We start from the raw sequence: 26,719 nt of genomic DNA, 5'->3' as shown, positions 1-26,719 counted from the left end.
TAGGATTGATGTCAGGGTTTTGTGATGGCCACTCCAATACCTTGACTTTGTTGTCCTTAAGCCATTTTGCCACAACTTTGGAAGTATGCTTGGGGTCATTGTCCATTTGGAAGGCCCATTTGCGACCAAGTTTTAACTTCCTGACTGATATCTTGAGATGTTGCTTCAATATATCCACACATTTTTCCTACCTCATGATGCCATCTATTTTGTGAAGTGCACCAGTCCCTCCTCCAGCAAAGCACCACCACAACATGATGCTGCCACCCTCGTGCTTCACGGTTGGGATGGTATTCTTCGGATTGCAAGCTCCCCCCTTTTTCCTCCAAAAATAACGATGGCCATTATGGCCAAACAGTTCTATTTTTGTTTCATCAGACGAGAGGACATTTCTTCAAAAAGTACGACCTTTGTCCCCATATTCAGTTGCAAACTCTAGTCTGGCTTTTTTATGGCGGTTTTGGAGCAGTGGCTTCTTCCTTGCTGAGCGGCCTTTCAGGTTATGTCGACATTGGACTCGTTTTACTGTGGATATAGATACTTTTGTACCTGTTTCCTCCAACATCTTCACAAGGTCCTTTGCTGTTGTTCTGGGATTGATTTGCACTTTTTGCACCAAAGTACGTTCATCTCTAGGAGGCAGAATGCATCTCCTTAGAGAGCGGTATGACGGCTGCGTGGTCCCATGGTGTTTATACTTGCGTACTATTGTTTGTACAGATGAACGTGGTACCTTCAGGCGTTTGGAAATTGCTCCCAAGGATGAACCAGACTTGTGGAGGTCTACAATTTGTTCTCTGAGGTCTTGGCTGATTTCTTTTGGTTTTCACATGATGTCAAGCAAAGATGCACTGAGTTTGAAGGTAGGCCTTGAAATACATCCACAGGTACGCCTTCAATTGACCCAAATGATGTCAATTAGCAGATCAGATGCTTCTAAAGCCATGACATCATTTTCTGGAATTTTCCAAGCTGTTTAACCTGTTGCGACGAGCAATCCCGTATCCGGGAGCGTAATTATAGCCTCAAGCTCATTACCATAACGCAACGTTAACTATTCATGAAAATCGCAAATGAAATAAAATAAATATATTGGCTCACAAGCTTAGCCTTTTGTTAACAACACTGTCATCTCAGATTTTCAAAAAATGCTTTTCAACCATAGCTACACAAGCATTTGTGTAAGAGTATTGATAGCTAGCATAGCATTAAGCCTAGCATTCAGCAGGCAACATTTTCACAAAAACAAGAAAAGCATTCAAATAAAATCATTTACCTTTGAAGAACTTCGGATGTTTTCAATGAGGAGACTCTCAGTTAGATAGCAAATGTTCAGTTTTTCCAAAAAGATTATTTGTGTAGGAGAAATCGCTCCGTTTTGTTCATCACGTTTGGCTAAGAAAAAAAAACTAAAATTCAGTCATTACAACGCAAACTTTTTTCCAAATTAACTCCATAATATCGACAGAAACATGGCAAACATGGTTTAGAATCAATCCTCAAGGTGTTTTTCACATATCTATTCGATGATAAATCACTCGTTGCAGTTTGGTTTCTCCTCTGTTCAAAATGGAAAAATGCACGCACCTGGAGATTACGCAATAGTTTTGACGGAGGACACCGAGCGGACACCTGGTAAATGTAGTCTCTTATGGTCAATTTTCCAATGAGATGCCTACAAATACGTCACAATGCTGCAAACACCTTGGGGAAACGACAGAAAGTGTAGGCTCATTCCTTGCGCATTCACAGCCATATAAGGAGACATTGGAACACAGCGCCTCCAAAATCTGGCTCACTTCCTGTATGAAATTTCATCTTGGTTTCGCCTGTAGCATTAGTTCTGTGGCACTCACAGACAATATCTTTGCAGTTTTGGAAACGTCAGAGTGTTTTCTTTCCAAAGCTGTCAATTATATGCATAGTCGAGCATCTTTTCGTGACAAAATATCTCATCCAAAAATGAAATACTGCTCCCAGAGGTTCAAGAGGTTAAAGGCACAGTCAACTTAGTGTATGTAAACTTCTGACACACTGGAATTGTGATACAGTGAATTATAAGTGAAATAATCTGTCTGTAAACAATTGTTGGAAAAATGACTTGTGTCATGCACAAAGTAGATGTCCTAACCGACTTGCCAAAACTATAGTTTGTTAACAAGACATTTGTGGAGTGGTTGACAAACAAGTTTTAATGACTCCACCCTAAGTGTATGTAAACTTCCGACTTCAACTGTGAAGTACAGCTACCCCAAAAAACGACTTATATTGAGGTTTACTTTGCTAGTGACATTTATTGGAGGGTTTTGTTCTCTCAGGAGGCCCAGAAGAAGGTGTCAAGGTTCCTAGTGAAGCTGAGGCTGAAGAGTCCTTCTTGGAGCTCTGATGACAGGTCCAGTTCGGAGTCAGAGCAAGCTAACGCTGAAGTCCGCCAGGGGAAGTCCGCTACATCCCCAGATAACATTGACAGCGGCAGGAAGAAGATCAAGTTCCCTCTCCTCTTCACCAAGACAGCCGTGGCTGTGACCACCACCAACCCACTTCTCACTCAGAATGACCGGCCCAGCGTGAAGCTTTCTGCCAAGGTAGAAAAGGCCCATAAGACTGTGATGGTGGCCAGTATCCCAGAGGAGATTGGTGTTGGAGCTAAGATCATGCAGAAAAACTTACCGGCCAAACCGAAGTACAGCTGGTCACGGCCCAGTCGAAGTGGAGAAGATGACAAAGTCCAGGGCAAAGTCAAAGACTTCTACAAGACCAAACTAGGTAAACAGAAAGAGAAAGAGCCAATAGCCAAAGAACCCCGGATAAAAGGGTCCTTCCATGGAGCAGAGCAAGGCAGAGGCAGGGACTATAGCAGGAGGAGGGCGCCCCTCTCCTACGACATCCAGTGTAGACTCAACCAAGCCATGACAGATTCAGACAGACTCAAAGCTAGAGAGATCACCAAGAGAAGCGGAACCATCCGCTGTGAGAATCTCCAACAAAGTCCCAACCGACAGATGTCAGATTTGGAGCGATTCAAACCCAGGGATATCACCAAGAGGATAATTCCCTGTGATGAGCTGCAGCAAAGGCCCAACCAGCCAATGCCAAAGCCAGATAAAGCTGCCCTGGTTAAACTCCCGGCGATTCCACGGCAGAGATGCCAGACAGCACCATCAACACAGAGGACCTGGAGGAGTTCCTAAACTCACTGTCAGTACCTACCCTCTGCTCCATACTTACCATTCATACCTATTCTGTTCCCCACAACTGTCACTGTTATTCCCTGACACCTCTATGTGCTTGTGCCTGTTTGCCTGTAGGGGCATGACTCGTATTGAAGACCTGGCAACTACGGTGCCTGACGATCCACAGATCGATGCTCAGTCTGATGGTAAGTAGCATGCATACTGTTAGCCTGTCTTCTATTGTCAACTAATACTAGCTACCAATACAAAACCCCTTTTTTAAATTAATTAATTAATGATGACCTTCTATGTATTTTGAAGTGATGTTCCTATGTTATGGGCAACAATCAAACAATCATATCTATTGTCTATTCTACCACATGTAGCCTTCAAAGAAGTCTTTGAGCAGTTTGCAAAGAACAGCGATGGCTCTCTCAATGAGGAGGGCCTGGCGTCCACACTGGACAGAGTGGGGATCAGTATCAGCCCAGAGGAGGTGAAGAAAGCCCTGCAGAAGGCTGACTACGACAGTATGTTTCTGCCTCAGTATCTGGAATTACCCCAAAATATAATAACGTGCTTTCCATTATAAACATGTTAGAACAGAATACATAAAAGTAGTTTGTGTCCCAAATGGCCCCCTGTTCCCTATTTTATTTATTTTATTTTACCTTTATTTAACCAGGCAAGTCAGTTAAGAACAAATTCTTATTTTCAATGACGGCCTAGGTACAGTGGGTTAACTGCCTGTTCAGGGGCAGAACGACAGATTTTTACCTTGTCAGCTCGGGGATTTGAACTTGCAACTTGCAACCTTCCGGTTACTAGCCCAACGCCCTAACCACTAGGCTACCCTATATAGTGTGGGACATTTGTACCCATATAGGGCTCTGGTCAAAAGTAGTGCACTATAGGTTGCCTTTTGGGGTGCAGTCATACACATTCCCTTAGTTGACATGAGTTGACTGTCTGTTTTTGTTTCTTGGCTTCAGAGGACGGAGAGGTGGGGTTTCAAGATTTCCTGCATGTGATGGCGGACAGCCAGCGCTTCTCCAAGTGTGTGAAAGGTGAAGATCCCCGACTAAGATGTTGCCTTCACTAAACACATCTGGATTCACATGTAAATATGAACATACGACTCACAGAGCTGCCATAGCGTTTGTGAGACTGTATTAAGATGGTGCTTACTGTCCTCTCTCTCACTCCTTTCTGAGCTGAAGGAGCGGACCCATCCCAGTCTGTTGAGGCGTGTGAGACAGTGTTTTACAAGGCCCTGACCAGGATGCTGGCTGCTGGTATCCTGTCCAGTGGTACTACAGAGATAGTACAGTAAGCCATTCTAAGTCATGCTACTTTCTTTTGTATATGAATAGCCGACCGACATCATGTGAAGCTATACATGAGTGTGTACTAACTGTATGTCGTCAAAGATTATGTAAGGTTAACAAGACATTTTCAGGGAAAAACAAAAAGAAACAACTTTTCATTGCAGTATCTTATGAATTTTCAATAAACGGTATCTGTTTACACAGAAATAATACATTCTGGTGGTCAGCTGTGTCAGCCATATTTGACTGTCCCCTACCTCTGACCAGGTACTACCATAAAAAGACTCTGAGGCTGATCCGGCGGGCCGTGCGACCAGACAGGGAGGACGGGGACCATGTTCTCACCTACTACACCAAGGGAGCTCATCGCATACATTTACATTTACATTTAAGTCATTTAGCAGACGGCATAGGCCTGAAGAGCAACCAGCTCCTCAAGTACATCCAGCCAGTGGGTGAGCTAACACATGATAACACCCAGCACATACAGTACTCCTTTCTCCCTCATCCCTATATTCATATTGAACTGCTTCAGCTTTCATACTCTCCTAGTCCAATTTATATTGATTGGCAGAGGAGTGATGAGGGACTGTTGTTGTTTTGATGTGCAGAGACAATTGCCCAGAGCCAGAAGGAGAAGGACAGCCCGTACTTGAGGCGTCCCAGCCTTAACGTGGCCTACACCTCCTGGGACCCCCGACGCATGTGCCCGAACCCTGCACAGAGGGCCAAAATGATCTGCCTGAAGTCTGTCAAGACCTGGAAGACCGCTGAGATTGAGGATCGCATCAGACAAGTAATTTTTTGAAAACATTTTCACAAATTGAAATTTGTGAGAAATATAGAAAGGCAGCGAAAATATGTTGCTACTCTTCTTGTATTTGTACCAGCAGTCAATCAAGCACCATGGGATGGAGAAAATGGAGACAATCACGCCTGTGAAGATGAAGGTGAACATGTCCATGAAGGAGAGGGACCACCTCACTTACAATGAAATCAACCAGATAAGGCAGAAGGTAAGACGGATTTGAACTGAATGTATGACAATATTGATGCATTCAGTCCCACATTGAAGTTCTTTCTGTGTCTGTCTCTGTCTCTGTCAGTCCAGTCTGACCCAGCTGAAGCGTAGGGACATGTGGAACTCATGGGGCTCCCTTCAGTGTTACTGTGCCCTCCACAGCCAGGACTTCCTCAAAACCTTCACCACCAACTCCTGGTCCTGGAGCGGCTGATGGAGACTGGAGACCTGGACGCTCCCTGTAGGTCCACCCTACGCCCGCATATAGCCAACCACTGGAGCCCATCACTAGGAAGCAGCGTGCCTCGTCCAATCAGGGAGGCTAAAAAGAGATGACCCCGGCAGCAACCCCCACTGACAGGTAGAGCAGTACACTGTAGAAAAGAGGGATAACACCAATAGCAATCATAACCATACTGATACGATCAATTACTTTAACCACAAAGATCCCACCCTGCACTTCCTCTCACTACAGTCTCCACTCCCCCACCCCTCCTGATTCCAGTCCCTATGATGACTTCGACCAGAGCGGCTGTAGTTATGAGTGCAAAAACCTCCAATGCTATGTGTACAAACAGGACCGGCCCCCTAGCTGATCTGTTGCCATGGGCCTAACTTACATTAGCCCGCCCCTGAGGCCCATGAGAGGGGGAGGAATGGAGGAGAGGTGTGTGTTGCCTGGATGTTGTGTCCAAACAGTCATTTCCAATAACTCCCACGTCAAGAGCCACTCCTCCACTCCAGACATCCCACATTAACCTCAGTCTATGTCTAAATCTAAGGGTCCTACAAGGCCAGCCAAGAAATGGAGCCTAGGAGGAGAGCCAGAACTACTCATCCCCTTGGCCTGCTCCAACTGGCTGGGTTACACTATAGTCTGCTGATTAAGTCCCTGACAGGTCCAGGTCCTGATAGGGTTGAGGACCCTGATATCAGGCCCAATTGAGGAAAGGATCAGTGCTGGTCTGATCCATTCATTATGAACAGTCTCAGTCTGATGTTAACCAGACATGCCTGAGACACACACACACAGACACAGAGTACGTTAGCCCTCCGCCTGGCTCCCATTAAGAAGATGACAGGTAATAAAATAAACCACAGTGAAACAGGGAGCTCTGTTGTTAAAGCTGTTGTGCTTGAATGTGTCTGTGCACTTGGCGATATCATAAATTAGCAGTGACACTGTTTACTCAAACTAAGCATACTTGGCCTGAAGGCCCCTGTCATCCTGTAAACCAGATGCTTTAGCCTCAGCAGTTTCCTTTTCCTCTCTTCTGACTACTGTATGCTGAGACCAGATAAGCGCTATTGTGGCAAATACAACAGTTTGGGCTCGATATTTTCTCAGCTAATTGGATAGTTGGGCATTGGTCCTGCCTGGGATATCTCATCATCTTTTTCTCCAAACAAATCTATCATTGTTTGGAAATGTTAAACTAGGTAAGGCTGGCCTGTGTCTGTTTCTCTGGATGTCATGGAAAGAGAGAGGGCCCCCTAGTGCCTTTGACTGGTTCCTAAAGGATCATTGTTGTTTGACTGAGACCGCCTCTTCAGATGGTTTACCACAAGGGGGTGCCAGTGTACCAGCCCTTATTGTCTGGTTCAGTCGCTTCACTTCCTCAGATAGGCTCGTTGACTTGATAATGACTTACATTTTTCTGTCTTGTTATGAAGAAGATATACATTTTAGGTATAATGAATCTACACTTTAGTATAGTAGTTTATTACTGTTGATATGAAGTAATAATATACTGTAGTACTGTAGTACTAAAATGTTACGCTTCATCAAACTCCTGATGTCAGATCTGTCAATATCATTTTTTATTTATTTCACCTTTATTTAACCAGGTAGGCAAGTTGAGAACAAGTTCTAATTTACAACTGCGACCTGGCCAAGATAAAGCAAAGCAGTTTGATAAAAACAACAACACAGAGTTACACATAAACAAACATACAGTCAACAACACAAAATAAAATAAAAATAGAAAAGAATCTATGTGCAAATGTAGAAGAGTAGTGAGGTAGGCAATAAATAGGCCCTAGAGGCGAAAATAATTACATTTAGCATTAATACTGGAGTGATAGATGTGCAGATGATGATGTGCAAGTAGAGATACTGGGGTGCAAAAGAGCAACAGGGTAAGTAATAATATGGGGATGAGGTAGTCGGGTGTGCTATTTACAGATTGGCTGTGTACAGGTACAGTGATTGGTAAGCTGCTCAGACAGCTGATGCTTCAAGTTAGAGAGGGAGATGTAAGACTCCAGCTTCAAAGATTTTTGCAATTCGTTCCAGTCATTGGCAGCAGAGAACTAGAAGGAAAGGCGGCCAAAGTAAGTGTTGGCTTTGGGGATGACCAGTGCAATATACCTGCTGGAGCGTGTGCTACGGGTGGGTGTTGCTATGGTGACCAGTGAGCTGAGATAAGGCGGGGCTTTACCTAGCAAAGACTTATAGATGACCTGGAGCCAGTGGGTTTGGCGACGGATATGTAGTGATGGCCAGCCAACGAGAGCATACAGGTCGCAGTGGTGGGTAGTATATGGGGCTTTGGTGATAAAACGGATGGCACTGTGATGGCACTACATCCAGTTTGCCGAGTAGAGTGTTGGGGGTTGTTTTGTAAATGACATTTCCGAAGTCAAGACTCGGTAGGATAGTCAGTTCTACAAGGGTATGTTTGACGGCATGAATGAAGGAGACGTTTTTGCGAAATAGGAAGCCGATTCTAGATTTAATTTTGGATTGGAGATGCTTAATGTGAGTCTGGAAGGAGAGTTTACCATCTAACCAGACATCTAGGTATTTGTAGTTGTCCACATATTCTAGGTCAGAAGCATCCAGAGTAGTGATGCTAGTCGGGCGAGAGGGTGCGGGCAGCAATCGGTTGAAGAGCATGCACTTAGTTTTACTAGCATGTAAAAGCAGTTGGAGGCCACGGAAGGAGTGTTGTATACTGTTGAAGCTCATTTGGAGGTTTGTTAACACAGTGTCCAAAGAAGAGCCAGATGTATAAAGAATGGTGTCGTCGGCTTTGAGGTGGATCAGAGAATCACCAGCAGCAAGAGCGACATCATTGATATATACAGAGACAAGAGTCAGCACGAGAATTGAACCCTGTGGCAACCCCATAGAGACGGCCAGAGGTCCGGACAACAGGCCCTCCGCTTTGACACACTGAACTCAATTTGAGAAGTAGTTGGTGAACCAGGCGAGGCAGTCATTTGAGAAGCCAAGGCTATTGGGTGTGCCGATAAGAATGCGGTGATTGACAGAGTCGAAAGCCTTGGCCAGGTCGATGAAGACGGCTGCACAGTACTGTCTTTTATCGATGGCGGTTGTGATATCGTTTAGGACCTTGAGCGTGGCTGAGGTGCACCCATGACCAGCTCGGGAACCAGATTGCATAGTGGAGATGGTACGGTGGGATTCGAAATGGTCGGTGATCTGTTTATTAACTTGGCTTTCAAATATTTTAGAATATTTGAAGAGGGGGTGACCGTGGCAGCTTTCCATTCTTTGGGGATCTCAGACGATATGAAAGAGAGGTTCAATAGGCTAGTAATGGAGGTTGCAACAATTTCGCTTTTAATTTTAGAAACAGAGGGCCCAGATTGTCTAGCCCAGCTGATTTGTAGGGATCCAGATTTTGCAGTTCTCTCAGAACACCAGCTGTCTGGATTTGGGTGAAGGAGAAGCAGGGGGAGCAAGTTGCTTCAGGGGGTGCTGAGATGTTGTCCCTAAGGTAGGAAATTGAAATGATCGATTATCGTAGATTTATCGGTGGTGACAGTGTTTCCTATCCTCAGTGCAGTGGGCATCTGGGAGGAGATCCTCTTATTCTCCATGGACTTTACAGTGTCCCACAACTTTTTTGTAATTAGTGCTACATGTAGCAATTTTCTGTTTGAAAAAGCTAGCCTTAGCTTTCCTAACTGATTGAGTATATTGGTTCCTGACTTCCCTGAAAAGTTGCATATCGCGCAGGGTATTCGATGCTAATGCAGAACGGCACAGGATGTTTTTGTGCTGTTCAAGGGCAGTCAAGTCTGGGGTGAACCAAGGGCTATATTTATTCTTAGTTCTACATTTTTTGAATGGGGCATGCTTATTTAAGATGGAGAGGAAAGCACTTTTGAAGAGCAACCAGGCATCCTCTACTGATGGGATGAGGTCAATATCCTTTCAGGATACCTGGGCCAGGTCGATTAGAAAGGCCTGCTCGCTGAAGTGTTTTAGGGCGTGTTTGACAGTGATGAGGGGTGGTCGACTGACCGCGGACCCAGTATACACGCAGGCAATGAGGCAATGATCGCTGAGATCCTGGTTGAAGACAGCAGAGGTGTACTTAGAGGGCAGGTTGGTCAGGATGATATCTAAGAAGGTGCCCATGGTTACAGATTTAGGGCTGTACCTGGTAGGTTCCTTGATGATTTGTGTGAGATTGAGGGCATCTAGCTTAAATTGTAGGATGTTTGTAACAGGATCTTAATGTTGTCAATGATGTTCACACCAGGCTGTTAGCTTCTGAAACCACTTCCTTATTCTCACCAGATGTTATTTCCACAGAGGAAACTTATATTGATGTGTTGTTCAGTAATCAGAGGAGAAGTCCAAGCAACAGCAGCATTGTGTCAGGCTTCCAGCTATTCATCGGTCCTCTCCCAGCATTCATTATTACATTCTGTAGGAAGGAAGGTTTCAGATCTTTAGGATTATTCTGTTTCTCTCATTTTCAGTTATCAGTTCTCTCTCTGTACCTATTTAGTTAGCTCATTTTCTTTTAGTGGGTGTTCCATGACTTAGTAAATGGCGACGACTTATATCAGGTACACATTTCCAAAAATGTGAAAATGACATGTAGGCTTTTACCAGATTCTTAACCTCAGCTGCATATCTGGCATCTCTCTTTAGAGAGACACCTTTCAAAGTGACTGAAAGCAGCTCCAGGTGCATGTTTATCTCCAGACACATCTAGAGGATGTTTAGACTGAGGAGTCACACTCAGCCACCCCAGGAGAGATATAAAGGCCATTTGGACGTATCACTGGAACTGAACATTTAGATAGAGTGAACGTTGAGACCCCACATGCCAGGTGGGTGAGAGAGAGGAGGCCTCACTAAGGACAGACACAACAAATGTAAACCATTTAAGTCATTCAGTCAATTGGTGTCATTGGTGCTGTAAAGTTTATATTGTCTGTATGGATGTGGCTCCTCCCATGAATCACCCAGGAGCCTCTCTGTCCTGCCTGTCGTTAGAGGCTCCCGCTGATGAATGAAGCATTATCACCGTCTTTCCTCGGAACGAGCTGCTTCCAGCATGACTTGCCAAATGTTTCTCCAACTCTGTACTGTATGCTGCCCGTCTGTCAACACCGCTCTGATTCAAACTCCTGTGTAGGCTTTTGTTAGGGGGTACAAATAGTTTTTTTGTTTGGATTCTGTCCTGCATAATAGGGCCTATATGAATGGTCCTGTGTTAGCAAAATGTAGCACTTCTCGCTCTAGCGTCTATTTCGGATGCCAAATTAGACGTGTGGATGTGTGCACGGTCTACTCTGTTTGTGTGTGTGTGTGTGTGTGTGTGTGTGTGTGTGTGTGTGTGTGTGTGTGTGTGTGTGTGTGCCTCGTACTGAGTGTGTTGTAGCTGTGTTGTTGTTGGACGAGGTAATAGGTTTAGGCATGAGGTTATCTTATGGATTTATCAAAGAGCCCCTATTACCTGGTTGAATAACACTCTGGAATCTGCCTGCAATCTGGACTCAGAGGTAGACGTAACATAGTAAATGAAAATCTGGGACACTCAAATTAATATGACATGTTACATTTGGTGTGGTAAGTATTCATTTGTAGATGTTCATCATCCATTTCATATTATATGTTACAAATTACATTTCATATTATATGTTACGAATTACAATTCAAATGACATGTTCCGAATTGCAATTCATATTTGTATGATATGTTCAGAATTTGCAATACGTATATGTTACGAATTCCAATTTGTTGTGGCTAACGTTATCTAGGTGGGTAGGTGGCTTACACTAATGTTAGCTAGGCTAGGGTTTAGGGTTAAGGTTAGGAGTTAGGTTAAAAGTTAGGGTTAGGGGAAGGGTTAACTAACATTCTAAGTAGTTGCAAAGTAGCTATAAACTAGTAAGTAGTTGCAAAGTTGCTAAATAGCTAAAATGCTAATGTCCGTGATGAGATTCAAACACGCAACTTTTGAGTTACTAGACGTTAGCGTTATATGCCAAACCATCCACCCTCCATTTGTTTTTGCCTTAAGTAACCTTCTGTCGTATGTAGCCACACCAACGTAACAAATCATACTAATTTTAGTGTCCCAGATTTTCATTTACTATGTTACATCTAGTCTATTAGACCAGCCTGGGAATCTTTAGTGTCCTTCTAGTAAAGCGTCTCAGCTTCATCCTCAAGTTGGCTTGTGAAATAAAATGACAGACTGCCTTATCTATGAGGACTGAGGACACAGTGTTGAGTAATGCCTTTCACATTAATCTTGTAAGTCTTAAGTCTAAATCCTAGTGGATCCCACTAGAAGGAATTCTAGGGAATCCACCTGCCTGTACACATGGTGGGTTTTTATTACATCACTGTCATTCTAGTAGAAATGTGATGGTTAACAGAGCATGCACCTCCTAGTAGTGCACCTTGAAACATGCAGACCATCCATAGTCTCTGCTTTATTTCAGTTACTGAACCAATGAGTTGTTGCAATATGACATGCATTGCAAGTGGTGTAATTCCAATTTGTCTTAAGTTGTCAAAGTGTAATCTAGCAAGAATGTACTTATGTCACGAACCGGCTCGAAGTTCATAACAAAAAGGGAGACAAAGTGGAGATAAGGAATGACAAAACGTATTTATTAACTGTAGTAAACTAAATACAGTTAACAATGGTGTGTGTAGTCAGTAATCAGTAGTGTAAGTGAGTGTTTGCGTGCATAAATGTGATCATGAGGGGTGTTGAAAGGTGCTAAAGCAAACAAACAAAACATCCACAAAAATGCCACAACCAAAATCTGTAAGAGTCTGCACAGAGAGAGTCTCCTCAATGAATGGGGAAGAGGTGTATTTATACTGGGACACACCTGGGCCCAGGTGTGTCCCATGTCACTGACGAACCTCCAGGCTCCGCCCACCGGCATCCTAATAAGGAAAACAAGAGCAAAGAGAAAGAATACGGCAGACAGAGTGAGAGGGTCATCACAATCACAACATGGTAGCTAAACAACACCTCCTCACAATGTTTATCTCTCTCTCTAATGTATTTGCTTTGATAATTCTTATCCCAGATTCTACAGGAACCCAAACAGCCCAACTCATCACTGACCTTGAACATGGCAGTTGTTCTGTGTGGTTAATGATGTGGAATATGGGAGGGCTGGATCAGGGATGGAAAGTGAGGGGAGCAGAGTGATAGTGAGTGAATGATCTACTACAGCAGTACTTGAAATCAGGGCAGTGAAACACAAATGCTCTGTGTGTGAGAGGGATGCAGAGGCATTAAGCTAGGTATTAATAAGTAACTATCAGTAAAGGTATCAACAGTTCAGTGAACAGTTTCAATAACTATGATAGACAAACATCTAGTGTATTTGTTGGTGCCAGTGCAGCACACTGATTCACAAGACTGGAACACAAGACTTACTGTCGTCAGGTTGACATACTGTGCTGTAGTTTACTGGCTTGCTGTGCTGTGTGAGAGAACTGACTAGACCTAGATCTACATAGGTCATTCTACTATTACCAGGGATGCTCATAGTAACAGTGTCTGTACAGTAAAGCCTCCTCTCTACTGAGCCTGAGGGAAGGGAACGCACCCACAGAGCTGCTGGTTGCTGCAGTAGCAGCCACTCGTTCTACGGTCTGTGTTACCATGGACACGGCTCACTGTGGAAAGGTTTCTTGTGGCTGTCTCTCTCTGGGATTTATGTTAACTGTTATGGGGGCGTGGCTGTTGTGTTCAATACTCTCACCTACCGGTGTGAAACTATACATACAGTACGTAACAGAGATGTCACACACATCCAAAGTCTCTACACTGATAAGTGAGCACTCAAACAGTAAGACAGGTGAATGTGAACAAATCAAACACTTGACAAAGCAACCTTTGGCTGGGTTTGTATATGGATAATCTCTCTCTTTCTGTATAAGTGTGTGTGTGTGTGTGTTTCTATTAGCTGTGGGGTTAGTGAGCATAGGGGGTGGGTGGGTGTGAGAAGGGGACAGAGATACACAGACACACTGATAGGGACAAAGTGAAAGGTAGAAAGAGAGTCTCCTCCCTCATGCCCTTCTCTCTAACTATGACTGATCTATGAGATGGCTGTGAGTGTGAGAGAGCAACAGTGACCGAGAGAGGGAGAGGATGTTTGATAAGCGGCTTGGGAAATGACTGTTTAAGTTTGTGCGTTGAATGCAGAGACATGGTGGAGCCGGACATGAGCAGTGACAGCAGCTCCAAGAAGCGCTATGTATCAACCCTCAGGATGTACATCGGACCCACCAACACTTCCCTTGGGCAGGGAAAAAACATCCTGGCAGCCAGTATCACTTCTGCTACTGCCACTAGGACTGGGGTAGACACAGTCTCTAGTACAGGTAAGAGTGTGTGTGTGTGTGTGTGTGTGTGGCCAGTGCGTACTGTCTGTCAGCGCGCAATGGTATAGTGCGTGGTGGTGATGGGGGGGGGGGGGGGGGGGGTAGGAGATTAACTATTGCCATTGCTTTCTAGTTGTTCAGGTCAACATTGTAATAGACAAGTTAGAACAGACATTTATCCCAGAGGCTGCATAGCTGAATGAACCCTAACCACACACCATGACAAAGCATTTCGCTTTCATTTTCAGACAGTATATTTGCTTGTTTTACATGGCAATGATATTTATTAGTTTTGTTTCTGCTTACCAGTTTGATATAGTAGATGTTAATATCTTGTATTGGTGTTTGGACTCTGTACTTCTTGATTACTGGCTTTTGTTTTGTTGTTGCTTATAGTTAGTGCAAAACGTCCACTGCCATCCACCTAACAAAATATTTGAACATTTATGGCGTGTACTTCCTTGTACGCCATGTTTCATGTATTTTCAGGTTTTCCCTAAATTTAACTAGGCAATTCTTAGTTTCAATAACTGCCTTGTTCAGTGATAGAACGACAGATTTGTACCTTGGGGCTTTGAACTTGCAACCTTTCGGTTACTAGTCCAACACTCTAACCACTAGGCTACCCTGCCACCCCAACCATTACCTGAGAAGTGAAGGGTGCAGGAATCTACATGCCCAGTTGTTGATTGTGAGTGCATTTAAAAGGCCGTGTGGTTCTTGTTTTGAACAACCCGAGGAAGGGGTTTGGAGAAAAAACATTAGTTCCGCCGCCCTCAGCCTCCTTTGTACATGTCTTGTGACTGTGTTTCTCTCAGAGTGCAGTATCCTAAACACCTGTAGTGTAGGATGACATTACTGTGACAGTTCCATCCGCACTGGAAAGTAAAAGAGGCGTGTAAGCAGCGTGTGAATTATATCGTGACATTAGGGGGATAACATTTTTTTACATTCATGAATGATGTGACAATCACAGCTAAGTCAGTTCTAGAAGGCAGATGGATTTTGGAGGATCTGGAAGAGCTCACCAAATGGTCCAGGATGGAGTTCAAGCCTGAAAAGGGTAAGTGTCCAGGAACGGTACCGATTCAAGATTGGAGAGGAGACCATCCCCATTGTCAGGATGGTTATGGTCCTGGGGAAGTGCGAAAGTTCTCTGGTCTAGAGGCACCAAGGTAGTCCACCTCGAGCATGGGGAAGTGTGAAGAGCCTGGGGAAGGAAGTGTGAAGAGCCTGGGGAAGTGTGAAGAGCCTGGGGAAGGAAGTGTGAAGGGCCTGGGGAAGGAAGTGTGAAGAGCCTGGGGAAGGAAGTGTGAAGAGCCCGGGGAAGGAAGTGTGAAGAGCCTGGGGAAGGAAGTGTGAAGAGCCCGGGGAAGGAAGTGTGAAGAGCCTGGGGAAGGAAGTGGGAAGAGCCCGGGGAAGGAAGTGTGAAGAGCCCGGGGAAGGAAGTGTGAAGAGCCCGGGGAAGGAAGTGTGAAGAGCCCGGGGAAGGAAGTGTGAAGAGCCCGGGGAAGGAAGTGTGAAGAGCCAGGGGAAGGAAGTGTGAAGAGCCTGGGGAAGGAAGTGTGAAAAGCCTGGGGAAGGAAGTGTGAAGAGCCTGGGGAAGTGTGAAAAGCCCGGGGAAGGAAGTGTGAAGAGCCCGGGGAAGTGTGAAGAGCCCGGGGAAGGAAGTGTGAAAAGCCTGGGGAAGTGTGAAGAGCCTGGGGAAGGAAGTGGGAAGAGCCCGGGGAAGGAAGTGTGAAGAGCCCGGGGAAGGAAGTGTGAAGAGCCCGGGGAAGGAAGTGTGAAGAGCCCGGGGAAGGAAGTGGGAAGAGCCTGGGGAAGGAAGTGTGAAGAGCCCGGGGAAGTGTGAAGAGCCCGGGGAAGTGTGAAGAACCCGGGGAAGGAAGTGTGAAGAGCCCGGGGAAGTGTGAAGAGCCCGGGGAAGTAAGTGTGAAGAGCCCGGGGAAGGAAGTGTGAAAAGCCTGGGGAAGGAAGTGTGAAGAGCCTGGCGAAGTAAGTGTGAAGAGCCTGGGGAAGTAAGTGTGAAGTGCCTGGGGAAGGAAGTGTGAAGTGCCTGGGGAAGGAAGTGTGAAGAGCCCGGGGAAGTGTGAAGAGCCCGGGGAAGGAAGTGTGAAGAGCCCGGGGAAGGAAGTGTGAAGAGCCCGGGGAAGTGTGAAGAGCCTGGGGAAGGAAGTGTGAAGAGCCCGGGGAAGGAAGTGTGAAAAGCCTGGGGAAGGAAGTGTGAAGAGCCTGGGGAAGGAAGTGTGAAGAGCCTGGGGAAGGAAGTGTGAAGAGCCCGGGGAAGTGTGAAGAGCCTGGGGAAGGAAGTGTGAAGAGCCTGGGGAAGGAAGTGTGAAGAGCCTGGGGAAGTGTGAAGAGCCCGGGGAAGGAAGTGTGAAGAGCCCGGGGAAGTGTGAAGTGCCCGGGGAAGTGTGAAGAGCCCGGGGAAGGAAGTGTGAAAAGCCTGGGGAAGTGTGAAGAGCCTGGGGAAGGAAGTGGGAAGAGCCTGGGGAAGGAAGTGTGAAGAGCCCGGGGAAGGAAGTGTGAAGAGCCCGGGGAAGGAAGTGTGAAGAGCCCGGGGAAGGAAGTGTGAAGAGCCCGGGGAAGGAAGTGGGAAGAGCCCGGGGAAGGAAGTGGGAAGAGCCCGGGGAAGGAAGTGTGAAGAGCCCGGGGAAGTGTGAAGAGCCCGGGGAAGTGTGAAGAGCCTGGGGAAGGAAGTGGGAAGAGCCTGGGGAAGGAAGTGTGAAGAGCCTGGGGAAGGAAGTGTGAAGAGCCCGGGGAAGTGTGAAAAACCCGGGGAAGGAAGTGTGAAGAGCCCGGGGAAGTGTGAAGGGCCCGGGGAAGTAAGTGTGAAGAGCCCGGGGAAGGAAGTGTGAAAAGCCCGGGGAAGGAAGTGTGAAGAGCCTGGCGAAGTAAGTGTGAAGAGCCTGGGGAAGGAAGTGTGAAGAGCCCGGGGAAGTGTGAAGAGCCCGGGGAAGGAAGTGTGAAGAGCCCGGGGAAGTGTGAAGAGCCCCGGGAAGTGTGAAGAGCCCGGGGAAGTGTGAAGAGCCTGGGGAAGGAAGTGTGAAGAGCCTGGGGAAGGAAGTGTGAAGAGCCTGGGGAAGGAAGTGTGAAGAGCCTGGGGAAGGAAGTGTGAAGAGCCTGGGGAAGGAAGTGTGAAGAGCCTGAGGAAGTGTGAAGAGCCCGGGGAAGGAAGTGTGAAGAGCCCGAGGAAGTGTGAAGAGCCCGGGGAAGTGTGAAGAGCCCGGGGAAGGAAGTGTGAAAAGCCTGGGGAAGTGTGAAGAGCCTGGGGAAGGAAGTGGGAAGAGCCTGGGGAAGGAAGTGTGAAGAGCCCGGGGAAGTGTGAAGAGCCCGGGGAAGGAAGTGTGAAGAGCCCGGGGAAGGAAGTGTGAAGAGCCCAGGGAAGGAAGTGGGAAGAGCCCGGGGAAGGAAGTGTGAAGAGCCCGGGGAAGGAAGTGGGAAGAGCCCGGGGAAGGAAGTGGGAAGAGCCCGGGGAAGTAAGTGTGAAGAGCCAGGGGAAGTGTGAAGAGCCCGGGGAAGTGTGAAGAGCCCGGGGAAGTGTGAAGAGCCTGGGGAAGTGTGAAGAGCCTGGGGAAGGAAGTGGGAAGAGCCTGGGGAAGGAAGTGTGAAAAGCCCGGGGAAGTGTGAAAAGCCTGGGGAAGGAAGTGTGAAGAGCCTGGGGAAGGAAGTGTGAAGAGCCTGGGGAAGGAAGTGTGAAGAGCCTGGGGAAGGAAGTGTGAAGAGCCCGGGGAAGTGTGAAGAGCCCGGGGAAGGAAGTGTGAAAAGCCCGGGGAAGGAAGTGTGAAGAGCCCGGGGAAGTGTGAAGAGCCCGGGGAAGTGTGAAGAGCCCGGGGAAGTGTGAAGAGCCCGGGGAAGTGTGAAGAGCCTGGGGAAGGAAGTGGGAAGAGCCTGGGGAAGGAAGTGTGAAGAGCCCGGGGAAGTGTGAAGAGCCTGGGGAAGGAAGTGTGAAGAGCCTGGGGAAGGAAGTGTGAAGAGCCCGGAGAAGGAAGTGTGAAGAGCCTGGGGAAGGAAGTGTGAAGAGCCTGGGGAAGGAAGTGTGAAGAGCCCGGGGAAGTGGTACAGTCCCAAGCTCAATGACAAAGAGAGTGTGAAGGAGATGCTCTTGCAAGCTGACACGTGGATGGCATCTCTGGAGAAGAGCGGCCTGCCAGGCAAGTTTAAGGCATGTGGCTACCAACACAGGGTACTTCCCAGACTCCTCTGGCCACTGCTTGCCTATGAGGTACCTCTTTCAACAGTGGAGGCACTAGAGAGGAAAATGAACAACTTCCTCAGGAGATGGCTGGCGGTCTCATGAAGCTACTCCTTCATCTGCCTGTACAGCACAGACAGCAAGCTGCAGCTGCCAATACATTTTTTTTGTAAATGAGTACAAGGCAACAAAAGCACGTCAGGCTATGATGCTGCGGGACAGCAAGGATGAGAGCGTTTGCCAGGCAGCGATCGAAGACAGGAAAAAACAGGGCAGCTGGACATGATGGAAGAGCGTGCAAGAGAGGGCACTCACCTGGCAAGACATCTGGAACATGGAAGGGCAGCGGATTACGTTTCTGCTTTTCTCTGTGTATGATGTGTTGCCCACACCAACAAACCTCCACACATGGGGGTTGACAGGGAGCCCCAGCTGCACACTATGTGGATGACCAGCCAACCTGGAGCGCGTGTCCTCTTGACAAGCAGCTCTGACCAATGGAAAGTTCAGGTGTCAGAATGACCAAATACTGACTCGGGACTGGCCGCGGGACTGGCCACGGGACTGGCTGCGGGAATGGAGCAGGAAAGGAGAAAGACCAAACAACTCAACCAGGGCCCCTGTTTCATCCACTTCCTCAGGCCAGGAGACATCGCAGCAAAGGGAACAAGGACCAAAGGGATCCTTGACACAGCAGGTGACTGGGAGATGTGGGCCAACTTCAAGAAGCAGCTCCAGTTGCCAGAGAAGATAGCCAGCACAATCCTCAGACCAGATATCGTTCTCTGGTCTAGAGGACCAAGCAGGTGGTCCTCATCGAGCTCACAGTGCCCTGGGTGGAGAGGATAGAGGAGGCACATGAGTGGAAGCTTGAGAAATACCAGTCCCTCATCCTTAAGTCAGAAGAATGGATGGAGAGCCTGGAATCTACCAATTGAGGTCGGCTGCAGCAGCGTCGCAGGCCAATCACTCTAGAGAACCCAGGGGGTGCTCAGCATTGAAGGAGTGGCAAGGAAGAAGCTAGTGGCTGACGTCAGCAAGCAGACAGTGTCATCCCGTTGCATCTGGCTGAAGATTAAAGCCAGGGATCAATGTTAAGATGAAAATAAAGATATGTATTGTTGCATAACAAACAGATTTACAATTTAGATACTGTGAGATGTTTTAGTGCCAAGATGTTGGCTGTGTGCTACTGCTGTGTTTATACTAATTTGGTGGTCTGGTGGAGAAACACAGAGGAAGGGTCTCAGTGTTTCTGTTGCATGTGTTTTGGTTCAGGCTTATTTTCCTAATATACATGTGTGGGTTTGGGCTATTTGTGTCTGCGTTGTAGACAATATAGTAGATGTCACGGTATGCTGGAGTCTTTCCTGTAACAGGGAGAGCTGATAAATACTCTGCTAGATGAGAGATGTGGTTAACACAATAGAGCAGAGGAAGACCAGAAACACAAAAGCAGCGATAAGGAAACGTTGTCAGAAAGATGACAGGCCAGGCTGAACACCCCGCTGTTAGTGCCGGCAGGCTGACCAAAAGTGTTTTAGCAGTTGTTTTCCCCCAGGGTGAGAAAACAGAGTGGCCAAATTCCACCCAAATTAGTAGGTCTACTGGTATCAAAGTGCTATAGTACATGTACAAATGACCTGTACCGGTACCCCCTGTATATAGCCTCATTATTGTCATTTTAGTGTGTTAATTTTTATTATTTTTTACTTTAGTTTATTTGGTAAATATTTTTCTTAACTCTTCTTGAACTACACAGTTGGTTAATGGTTTGTAAAGTATTTCACGGTAAGGTCTACACTTGTTGTATGTGACAACGTGTGATTTGAGTGTTGATTGATTCATTTCAGAGCACATACACAAAGATGTTACATGTACGTGTGGTTGTTTCGCGTGCCAAACAGAGAGACAGGAGCCTGCTTATCAGGCTGTCATAGAACAGATGGCCCGCTGTATGAATTTCAAATGTGCTTATGTTACTCTCTGTCCCCTGACCCCTGACCCCCGTCCCATTCACCCCCTGTTACCCTGTCTCTCACCCCACCTGCACCATTTCATCCAGGGGACAGCTGCCACACACCAACCCCCTTCAGAAGTCTGGATCCACCCCTGTTCACAGAGCCTTTGGAGGACTGCTCGGCAGATGAAGGAAGTGACATCACACTCCGAGGGGTTATCACAGGAAATCAGCCAATCAGTGTGTCCTGGCTGCACAATGGTGAGCTGAGGACAAGCCTTATTCTCCATGTCCTGCACAATTTGGCTCTGTGCCATTAGAATTCAACTTTATGAATTTGACTTCATGTCTTCATTAAAATCAATGTCCACTGTGACATTTTATATCCATTGCCAAATGTACTTGAACGCCCAAACAACAAGGTAAATAAAAAGCACATTTGCGTCACTCTGCTGCCCATGTTGCGAATTAGTACTACCTTGTGATGTTTTGTAGTTCTTTATATATCACCACTTTAGAAGGATAAGAAACTACTTCCAAGTGATACTGCTCACGCTCCTCCGTTAACACCTTAATTAAATGTTAAGACAGTGGGTGTTCTCCCTCACACATACTCAGTTTCCTTTTCTATGCCGGTCTCTCTCGTTCACATTCACACTCTCTGAGACGAACAGACACACACCCTGAAGCTGAGGACTAGTGTCAGTGGCCTGAGCTCTGAGAGAGTTTCATGTTGCCGTATATGGGTGTTCCCGTGGGTAGGTGAGGCAGTGTTTTTTGGGAAGCCCCTCTTTGATGGCAGTGAGGCTAGGCTGGTGGTGAGGGAATGCCTACCTGAGGACGCGGGCGCCTACACCTGTGTGGCAGAGAACCGAGCGGGCAAGACCTCCAGCAGCTCAGCTGTGTGTGTGAGAGGTGAGAAAACACACACACACAATGCTGAAGTGTGCTCAGATCACTGGCGTACCACACGCAGATCAGTGAAACTGCAGTATGCCACTGGCTTTTTGCATGAACACCAAAAACACAAAGGGTTAACTGCACTGCAGTAAGAGTTTAGATTCTGATGTTGTGTTCCCCCCCCCCCCCCCCCCCTTTTGTCCCTTCTGTTACGGGATACGAAACTGAAATTGTCCCCTGATGGAAACAACGCAGACTTTAAGCCTATCTGTGGAGCCCTGAACGCAACTTCACACACTTCCCCTCCCCTCAACATTATGGAGAACAGAGGCTCAAAGTTACTACTGTCATCCAACAATGACAGTGTCTTCACACAGTCCAGCTCCCCAATAAGCTCTAACACCCCGAGCCCAGGTGGACCCCGAAAAGGTGAAACATGCACTCATTATAGACTATCTCTTATTCCCTGAGTGGACAAAACATTAGGAACACCTTCCTAAAATTGAGTTGCACCCCTTTTGCTCTCAGAACTGCCTCAATTTGTTGGGTCATGGACTCTACAAGGTTTTGAAAGCATTCCACAGGGATGCTGGCCCATGTTGACTCCAATGTTTCCCACAGTTGTCAAGTTAACTGGATGTCCTTTGGGTGGTGGACCATTCTTGATACACACAGGAAACTGTTGAGCGTGAAAAACCCAGCAGTGTTGCAGTTCTTGACACATTCAAACCGGTGCGCCTGGCACCTACTACCGTACCCCGTTCAAAGGCACTCAAATATTTTGTCTTGCCCATTCACCCTCTGAATGGCACATATACACAAACCATCTCTCAATTGTCTCAAGGCTTAAAAATCCTCTTTACCTGTCTCCTCCCCTTCATCTACACGGATTGAAGTGGATTTAACATGTGACATCAATAAGGGATCATAGCTTTCACCTGGATTCACCTGGTCAGTCTATGTTATGAAAAGAGCAGGTGTTCTTCATGTTTTGGACACTCAGTGTATATCTATTTCATGTTGTATACAACTCTTTAAAGCAGGCAAAGTTATTTCTGCAAAAATGCTACATTTACTTTTGGCTCATTTCTAAAGACATTAATATGCTTTCTGTCCAACACACTGTGGTTTATTATGGATACCTGGTTATTCTCTCTTCATTCAGATGAACCAAATCAGTCATATTTGGCATGAATCACTTCAACCAATCAATGCTTAGTTCAACAACAGTGTCTGCATGGAAGTCTCAACCAGTCTTTGTACTGTTTCCCTTGTCCTGTATTACAGCGCTGCTTTGGTCTGCTCTCTCACTGCTCTCTCACTGCTCTCTGTCCAGCACCACGTTGGGGAAGACACAGTCTACTGTAGCATAGTTAAACCTAGAGACAGTGGGTGTGTTCAAATACCCATGCCAGCGTACTACAAACTAAAACCGCATACTCATTTTGGCGTTTCAACGAGTAGAATTAACTCGTTGAATACATACATTGATCTGCTGTACCAAAATGAAAGATGGACAAGAGTCAACGCATTCGCGCATTAGATGACGAAATTTCACATACTATAAAACATTATTTTTTTCGCATACTATTTAGTATGCTGGTATTCAGACAATTTTGTGAACAAAAACTGTAATGGTTAATTTACTACGTGAGGCATATATGATCGAATATATCGGAGTTGTTCCTGTTGTCATAGAGATAAAGGCCTCATCATGGATATAACCCATTTTAGCATGGACGTTGCCATTGAGGGCTTCCACCATTTTAAATTAGTCAACTGGGTGGAGATTCCTATGAGTTGGGAGCAATCAGCCAATGATGAAGGTAATGGACTACTTTAAAATGGAGAAGCCCATGCTGTCACAGACACTATAATGGCACAGATAAAAAATATGAGCCCTCTATTTATCTCTATGGCCTGGTGTTCACACGTGTATCTGCCCTCTCATTGGCTAGAATGGTCCGACCTGATCTTGCTTCCTCCTGCCTGCCTTCCATATTTGAGGACATGTATTTCCAGTGTTAGAGCTTTCGCTCGAATATCTTGTCAATATAATAGACAATCTTTGGTTATGGTCCAGAGAGAGCTTAGCCACGCCCTCCCACACCCCTATCACTAACTACCTGCACCTGTGATCTCATCTCACATCACCTCGGTTCCACCAGTCTCCACAGAAGTCACGCCAAAGAAGAGAGCCAGCTCGGGGACAGGTAAGATACACACTAGTCTCTCCCTTCATCTGTGAACAAGCCAAGAGCTGCACCTGTCTCTCTTTCAATGCATTTATTCTGTATAACATTTCCAGTTGTTGTCCTTGCTTTCATCTTTTGTGTTTTTATCAACCCACAGCGTTTGAATCATATTGTCGTCCAGCCTCAGATACTAGAGCTACACATTTAGTTTTCCCCTTTGTACTCCTCTGTATTGCCAGTGTGTATTGTGCTGCTGTAGTGAGGGACTTTGCTCTGGTCTGGGTAAGGCTAGAGTGTTATTGTGTATGAACTGGGTAAGGCTAGAGTGTTATTTTGTATGAACTGGGTAAGGCTAGAGTGTTATTTTGTATGAACTGGGTAAGGCTAGAGTGTTATTGTGTATGAACTGGGTAAGGCTAGAGTGTTATTGTGTATGAACTGGGTAAGGCTAGAGTGTTATTGTGTATGAACTGGGTAAGGCTAGAGTGTTATTGTGTATGAACTGGGTAAGGCTAGAGTGTTATTGTGTATGAACTGGGTAAGGCTAGAGTGTTATTGTGTATGAACTGGGTAAGGGTGTTACCAGGTAGAACCATAAAAGGATGTATAGTTCATGTGTGCCACCAGTTGCCCATCTCTGACTTAATTGCATCCTTTTGTGTAGATAACTTGTAACTTTGTCAATAGATGGTGTAGGTTTACATCGTTCAGTGGATTGCCCAGAAGCTGATTTGTCATAACTTAATGTATGCTGGCTGTCCAGTCTTATCAGGTGCCTCTAATCTGTGTGTAAGAAAGAGGAAAGTTGTTTAGAAGTAGGCCGGTAAATAAATGTATTTAATATTTTAAAATAGACGGGCATCAGTTGAATGCATTCCATGGGAGGTTTTGTGACATCAGTCCTTCTTGTCTCAAAGAAAAAGTGCTTTATACACTCGCACCAATTTAGAACAGAAGTGCAGCTTTATCACAGTGGTTTTAGTCAAATGTACCATACTGCCATACTGATTTGACTACTGACCAGAAAGAGGCTGTATCCACAAAGCCCTTTGGGGCTTTGCACTTAAATGGATTTCTCCAATGTAATGTCAGGGTTATAAGGAAGTCATCTGTACGTGGTTATAAATGATATCTAACCATTTCTATCTTCAGCATCCTTGATAACAGTATAGGCAATTCATTTTCAATGTAAATGATGTTTGGTCTGAATGCTTTACCATGTTATGTACTGGTGTGTGTGTGTGTGTGTGTGTGTGTGTAGGTGTTTGTAGTTGTTGGATACTGTTGGTTTCATAAGGACTGCTGCTACTTGTGTGTATGTCATCTGTGTTTGGTCATAAAATCCTGCCTGCAGACCCGCACACACAAACACAACAGTCGTACAAGCACATACACACAAACGCAACAGTCGTACAAGCAAACAGACCCACCATACACACACAATGACACTTACATGTACAAAAACAAACGCAGTTCTCACACATAGTTAATAATGTTTTGTAAACAAATAATTATTGTGGCCCCTTGAGGCCTCTAGTGGACACTAGTCAAAACTCAGAAGTTTGTTTTACCCTGTCTTTCACAGTCTCGTTGCAGTTTAAGGATCCCCCATCCCACATTGAGGCACGGCTAGGAGAGACAGCCCGTCTGACGTGTGTGTTCTGTGGAAGTCCCCCTGTGGTGTCCTGCTGGATACGAAATAAAGAACCGGTACCAATATTATTGTATTTTGTTTTAAATAATCTTTTCTAACGAGTAAACAAATATCACCAGCCTTCTTTTCATAGCGTTCTGAGCGTGTGAGTGTATAGTTTGTCTATCTTTGTCTATCTCACTCTGTAGGTTGTAGATGGGTCTGAGTTGTGGGTAGAGAGCAGTGATCAGAGCAGTACGTTGGTGATAGCAGAGCCAGGACCTGAGCATTCAGGACGCTACACCGTTGTAGTACGAGACCGCAAGAGCTCGGCGCATCACACCCTCACTCTTTCTGTCATAGGTAAATTACCCTTGCAAAACATTTCTGTGCTTTGTGTGTTTTTGTGCAGAACCTGTTTGTAACCTGTACCGTGTCTTCCTGGTCCTAGAGCGGCCCCAGTCCCCAGCTTCCAGCCCTGTGGTGTCTCTCCTCTCTGTCTCTCCTCTCTGTTTGGTCCTGTCCTGGTCTGGGCCCTGCTATGACGGAGGCAGTGCTGTCCTGGGCTACGTGGTGGAGGTGAGGAGAAAAGGCCCCGCTGAGTCTGGGGACTGGAGTGCGCTCACAGCCCATTGCAAGAGTACTTCTTACAAGGTGCGCTCCGGGCTTGAGCCTCAGGGAGAGTACTGCTTCCGGGTGAGGGCCTACAACGTGGTGGGGGTGAGCGAGCCCAGTGAGGAGTCTCAGCTTATCAAGATGGAGCAGATAGGTGAGCCATGTTGGTGTCTAGTTGATTGGTTCCAGCAGGAGTCGTATACTGTGAACTTCATGTGTGGCTGTATACCGTGTGGCTCAGTTGGTAGAGCATGGTGCTTGCAATGCCAGGGTTGTGGGTTTGATTCCCACTGGGGACCAGTACAGGAAAACGTATCCACTCACTACTGTAAGTCGCTCTGGTTAAAAGCGTTTGCTAAATAATTAAAATGTAAAATCTTAATCTATCTTATTTATCACATGGACTTCATGCCATCAGCTGCAGAGAGGAACACATTTCAACAAGATTTTTCAACTCAATCTGTTTCCAGTAGATTTGTATCAATAGCGTGCATTGTTTGATGCGGCCTATCTGATGACTGACAGCTCGCATGTCCGTCTCTGTGTGTAATCTGTAGCTGAGCCAAAAGAGGAGTCTCCTCGGACATATGAGGACGTCACCATCGACTCCACCCACAAGGTCACCGATCACTACAATATACTGGAGAAACTGGGAGTGTAAGTATCTCCCATGAAACAATACACACAAAAACACACACGGGTAGATTCATTGACATGAACAAAGATGTCTGTTCATCTACAGGTAAGGGACACTCACTAACTGGTTTCATGCCAGCTCTTGGTTCATGCCAGCTCTTGGTTCATGCCAGCTCTTGTTTTTCAAGCAAAAAAAATGGTTCACTCCCCTCTGAAATGTCAAAGACATGGCTGATCTAGCCTTGACAAAAACACTTGTAGATTCAGTGTTTAGTCAACAGAGAGGGGAATATTGAGTCACAGAGCATGGAGGAGAGAAGTGTTCAGACACAGCGCATAGAGGAGAGAAGTGTTCAGACAGACAGAGCATAGAGGAGAGAAGTGTTCAGACAGACAGCATAGAGGAGAGAAGTGTTCAGACACAGCGCAGA

At 46.1% G+C, this 26,719-nt stretch overlaps 2 protein-coding genes across 4 annotated transcripts in view; both read left to right on the top strand.

The window, feature by feature from the left end:
* The first annotated feature begins 3,110 nt into the window (after positions 1-3,110).
* On the top strand, positions 3,111-5,309 carry LOC115103497 (EF-hand calcium-binding domain-containing protein 3-like). The gene is made up of 7 exons (XM_065011058.1): positions 3,111-3,198; positions 3,309-3,379; positions 3,560-3,703; positions 4,166-4,240; positions 4,388-4,502; positions 4,769-4,956; positions 5,113-5,309. Exons 1-7 carry the CDS (start codon positions 3,146-3,148, stop codon positions 5,307-5,309), a joined length of 843 nt encoding a protein of 280 aa, XP_064867130.1. The 5' UTR covers positions 3,111-3,145.
* A 434-nt stretch (positions 5,310-5,743) lies between these two features.
* LOC115103496 (myosin light chain kinase, smooth muscle-like) overlaps positions 5,744-26,719 on the top strand; it is a 31,581-nt gene continuing 10,605 nt past the window's right edge. The window contains exons 1-10 of one of the 3 annotated variants that reach the window (XM_065010087.1): positions 5,744-5,883; positions 13,976-14,154; positions 20,415-20,570; positions 21,072-21,224; positions 21,465-21,638; positions 23,378-23,422; positions 24,990-25,114; positions 25,247-25,400; positions 25,489-25,806; positions 26,210-26,309. In XM_065010087.1, the coding sequence (XP_064866159.1) occupies positions 5,855-5,883; positions 13,976-14,154; positions 20,415-20,570; positions 21,072-21,224; positions 21,465-21,638; positions 23,378-23,422; positions 24,990-25,114; positions 25,247-25,400; positions 25,489-25,806; positions 26,210-26,309 (1,433 nt within the window). In that variant the 5' untranslated portion in view covers positions 5,744-5,854. The remainder of the gene's footprint in view (positions 5,884-13,975; positions 14,155-20,414; positions 20,571-21,071; positions 21,225-21,464; positions 21,639-23,377; positions 23,423-24,989; positions 25,115-25,246; positions 25,401-25,488; positions 25,807-26,209; positions 26,310-26,719) is intronic. The other 2 variants (XM_065010088.1, XM_065010089.1) reach the window with 2 other exon arrangements.

This window comes from Oncorhynchus nerka, linkage group LG26 (genome assembly GCF_034236695.1).
Source record: "Oncorhynchus nerka isolate Pitt River linkage group LG26, Oner_Uvic_2.0, whole genome shotgun sequence".
NCBI lineage: Eukaryota > Metazoa > Chordata > Actinopteri > Salmoniformes > Salmonidae > Oncorhynchus > Oncorhynchus nerka.
Note: the sequence above shows the minus strand (reverse complement) of the source record. Positions and strands in the feature narration are given on the sequence as shown.

Excerpts from the sequence above, each read along its gene's own strand:
- LOC115103497 (XM_065011058.1), top strand. The coding sequence starts at position 3,146 with ATGCCAGACAGCACCATCAACACAGAGGACCTGGAGGAGTTCCTAAAC. Across the intron at positions 3,704-4,165 it reads GCAGAAGGCTGACTACGACA|AGGACGGAGAGGTGGGGTTT; the intron begins GTATGTTTCTGC and ends TCTTGGCTTCAG. Across the intron at positions 4,957-5,112 it reads CAAGTACATCCAGCCAGTGG|AGACAATTGCCCAGAGCCAG; the intron begins GTGAGCTAACAC and ends TTTGATGTGCAG.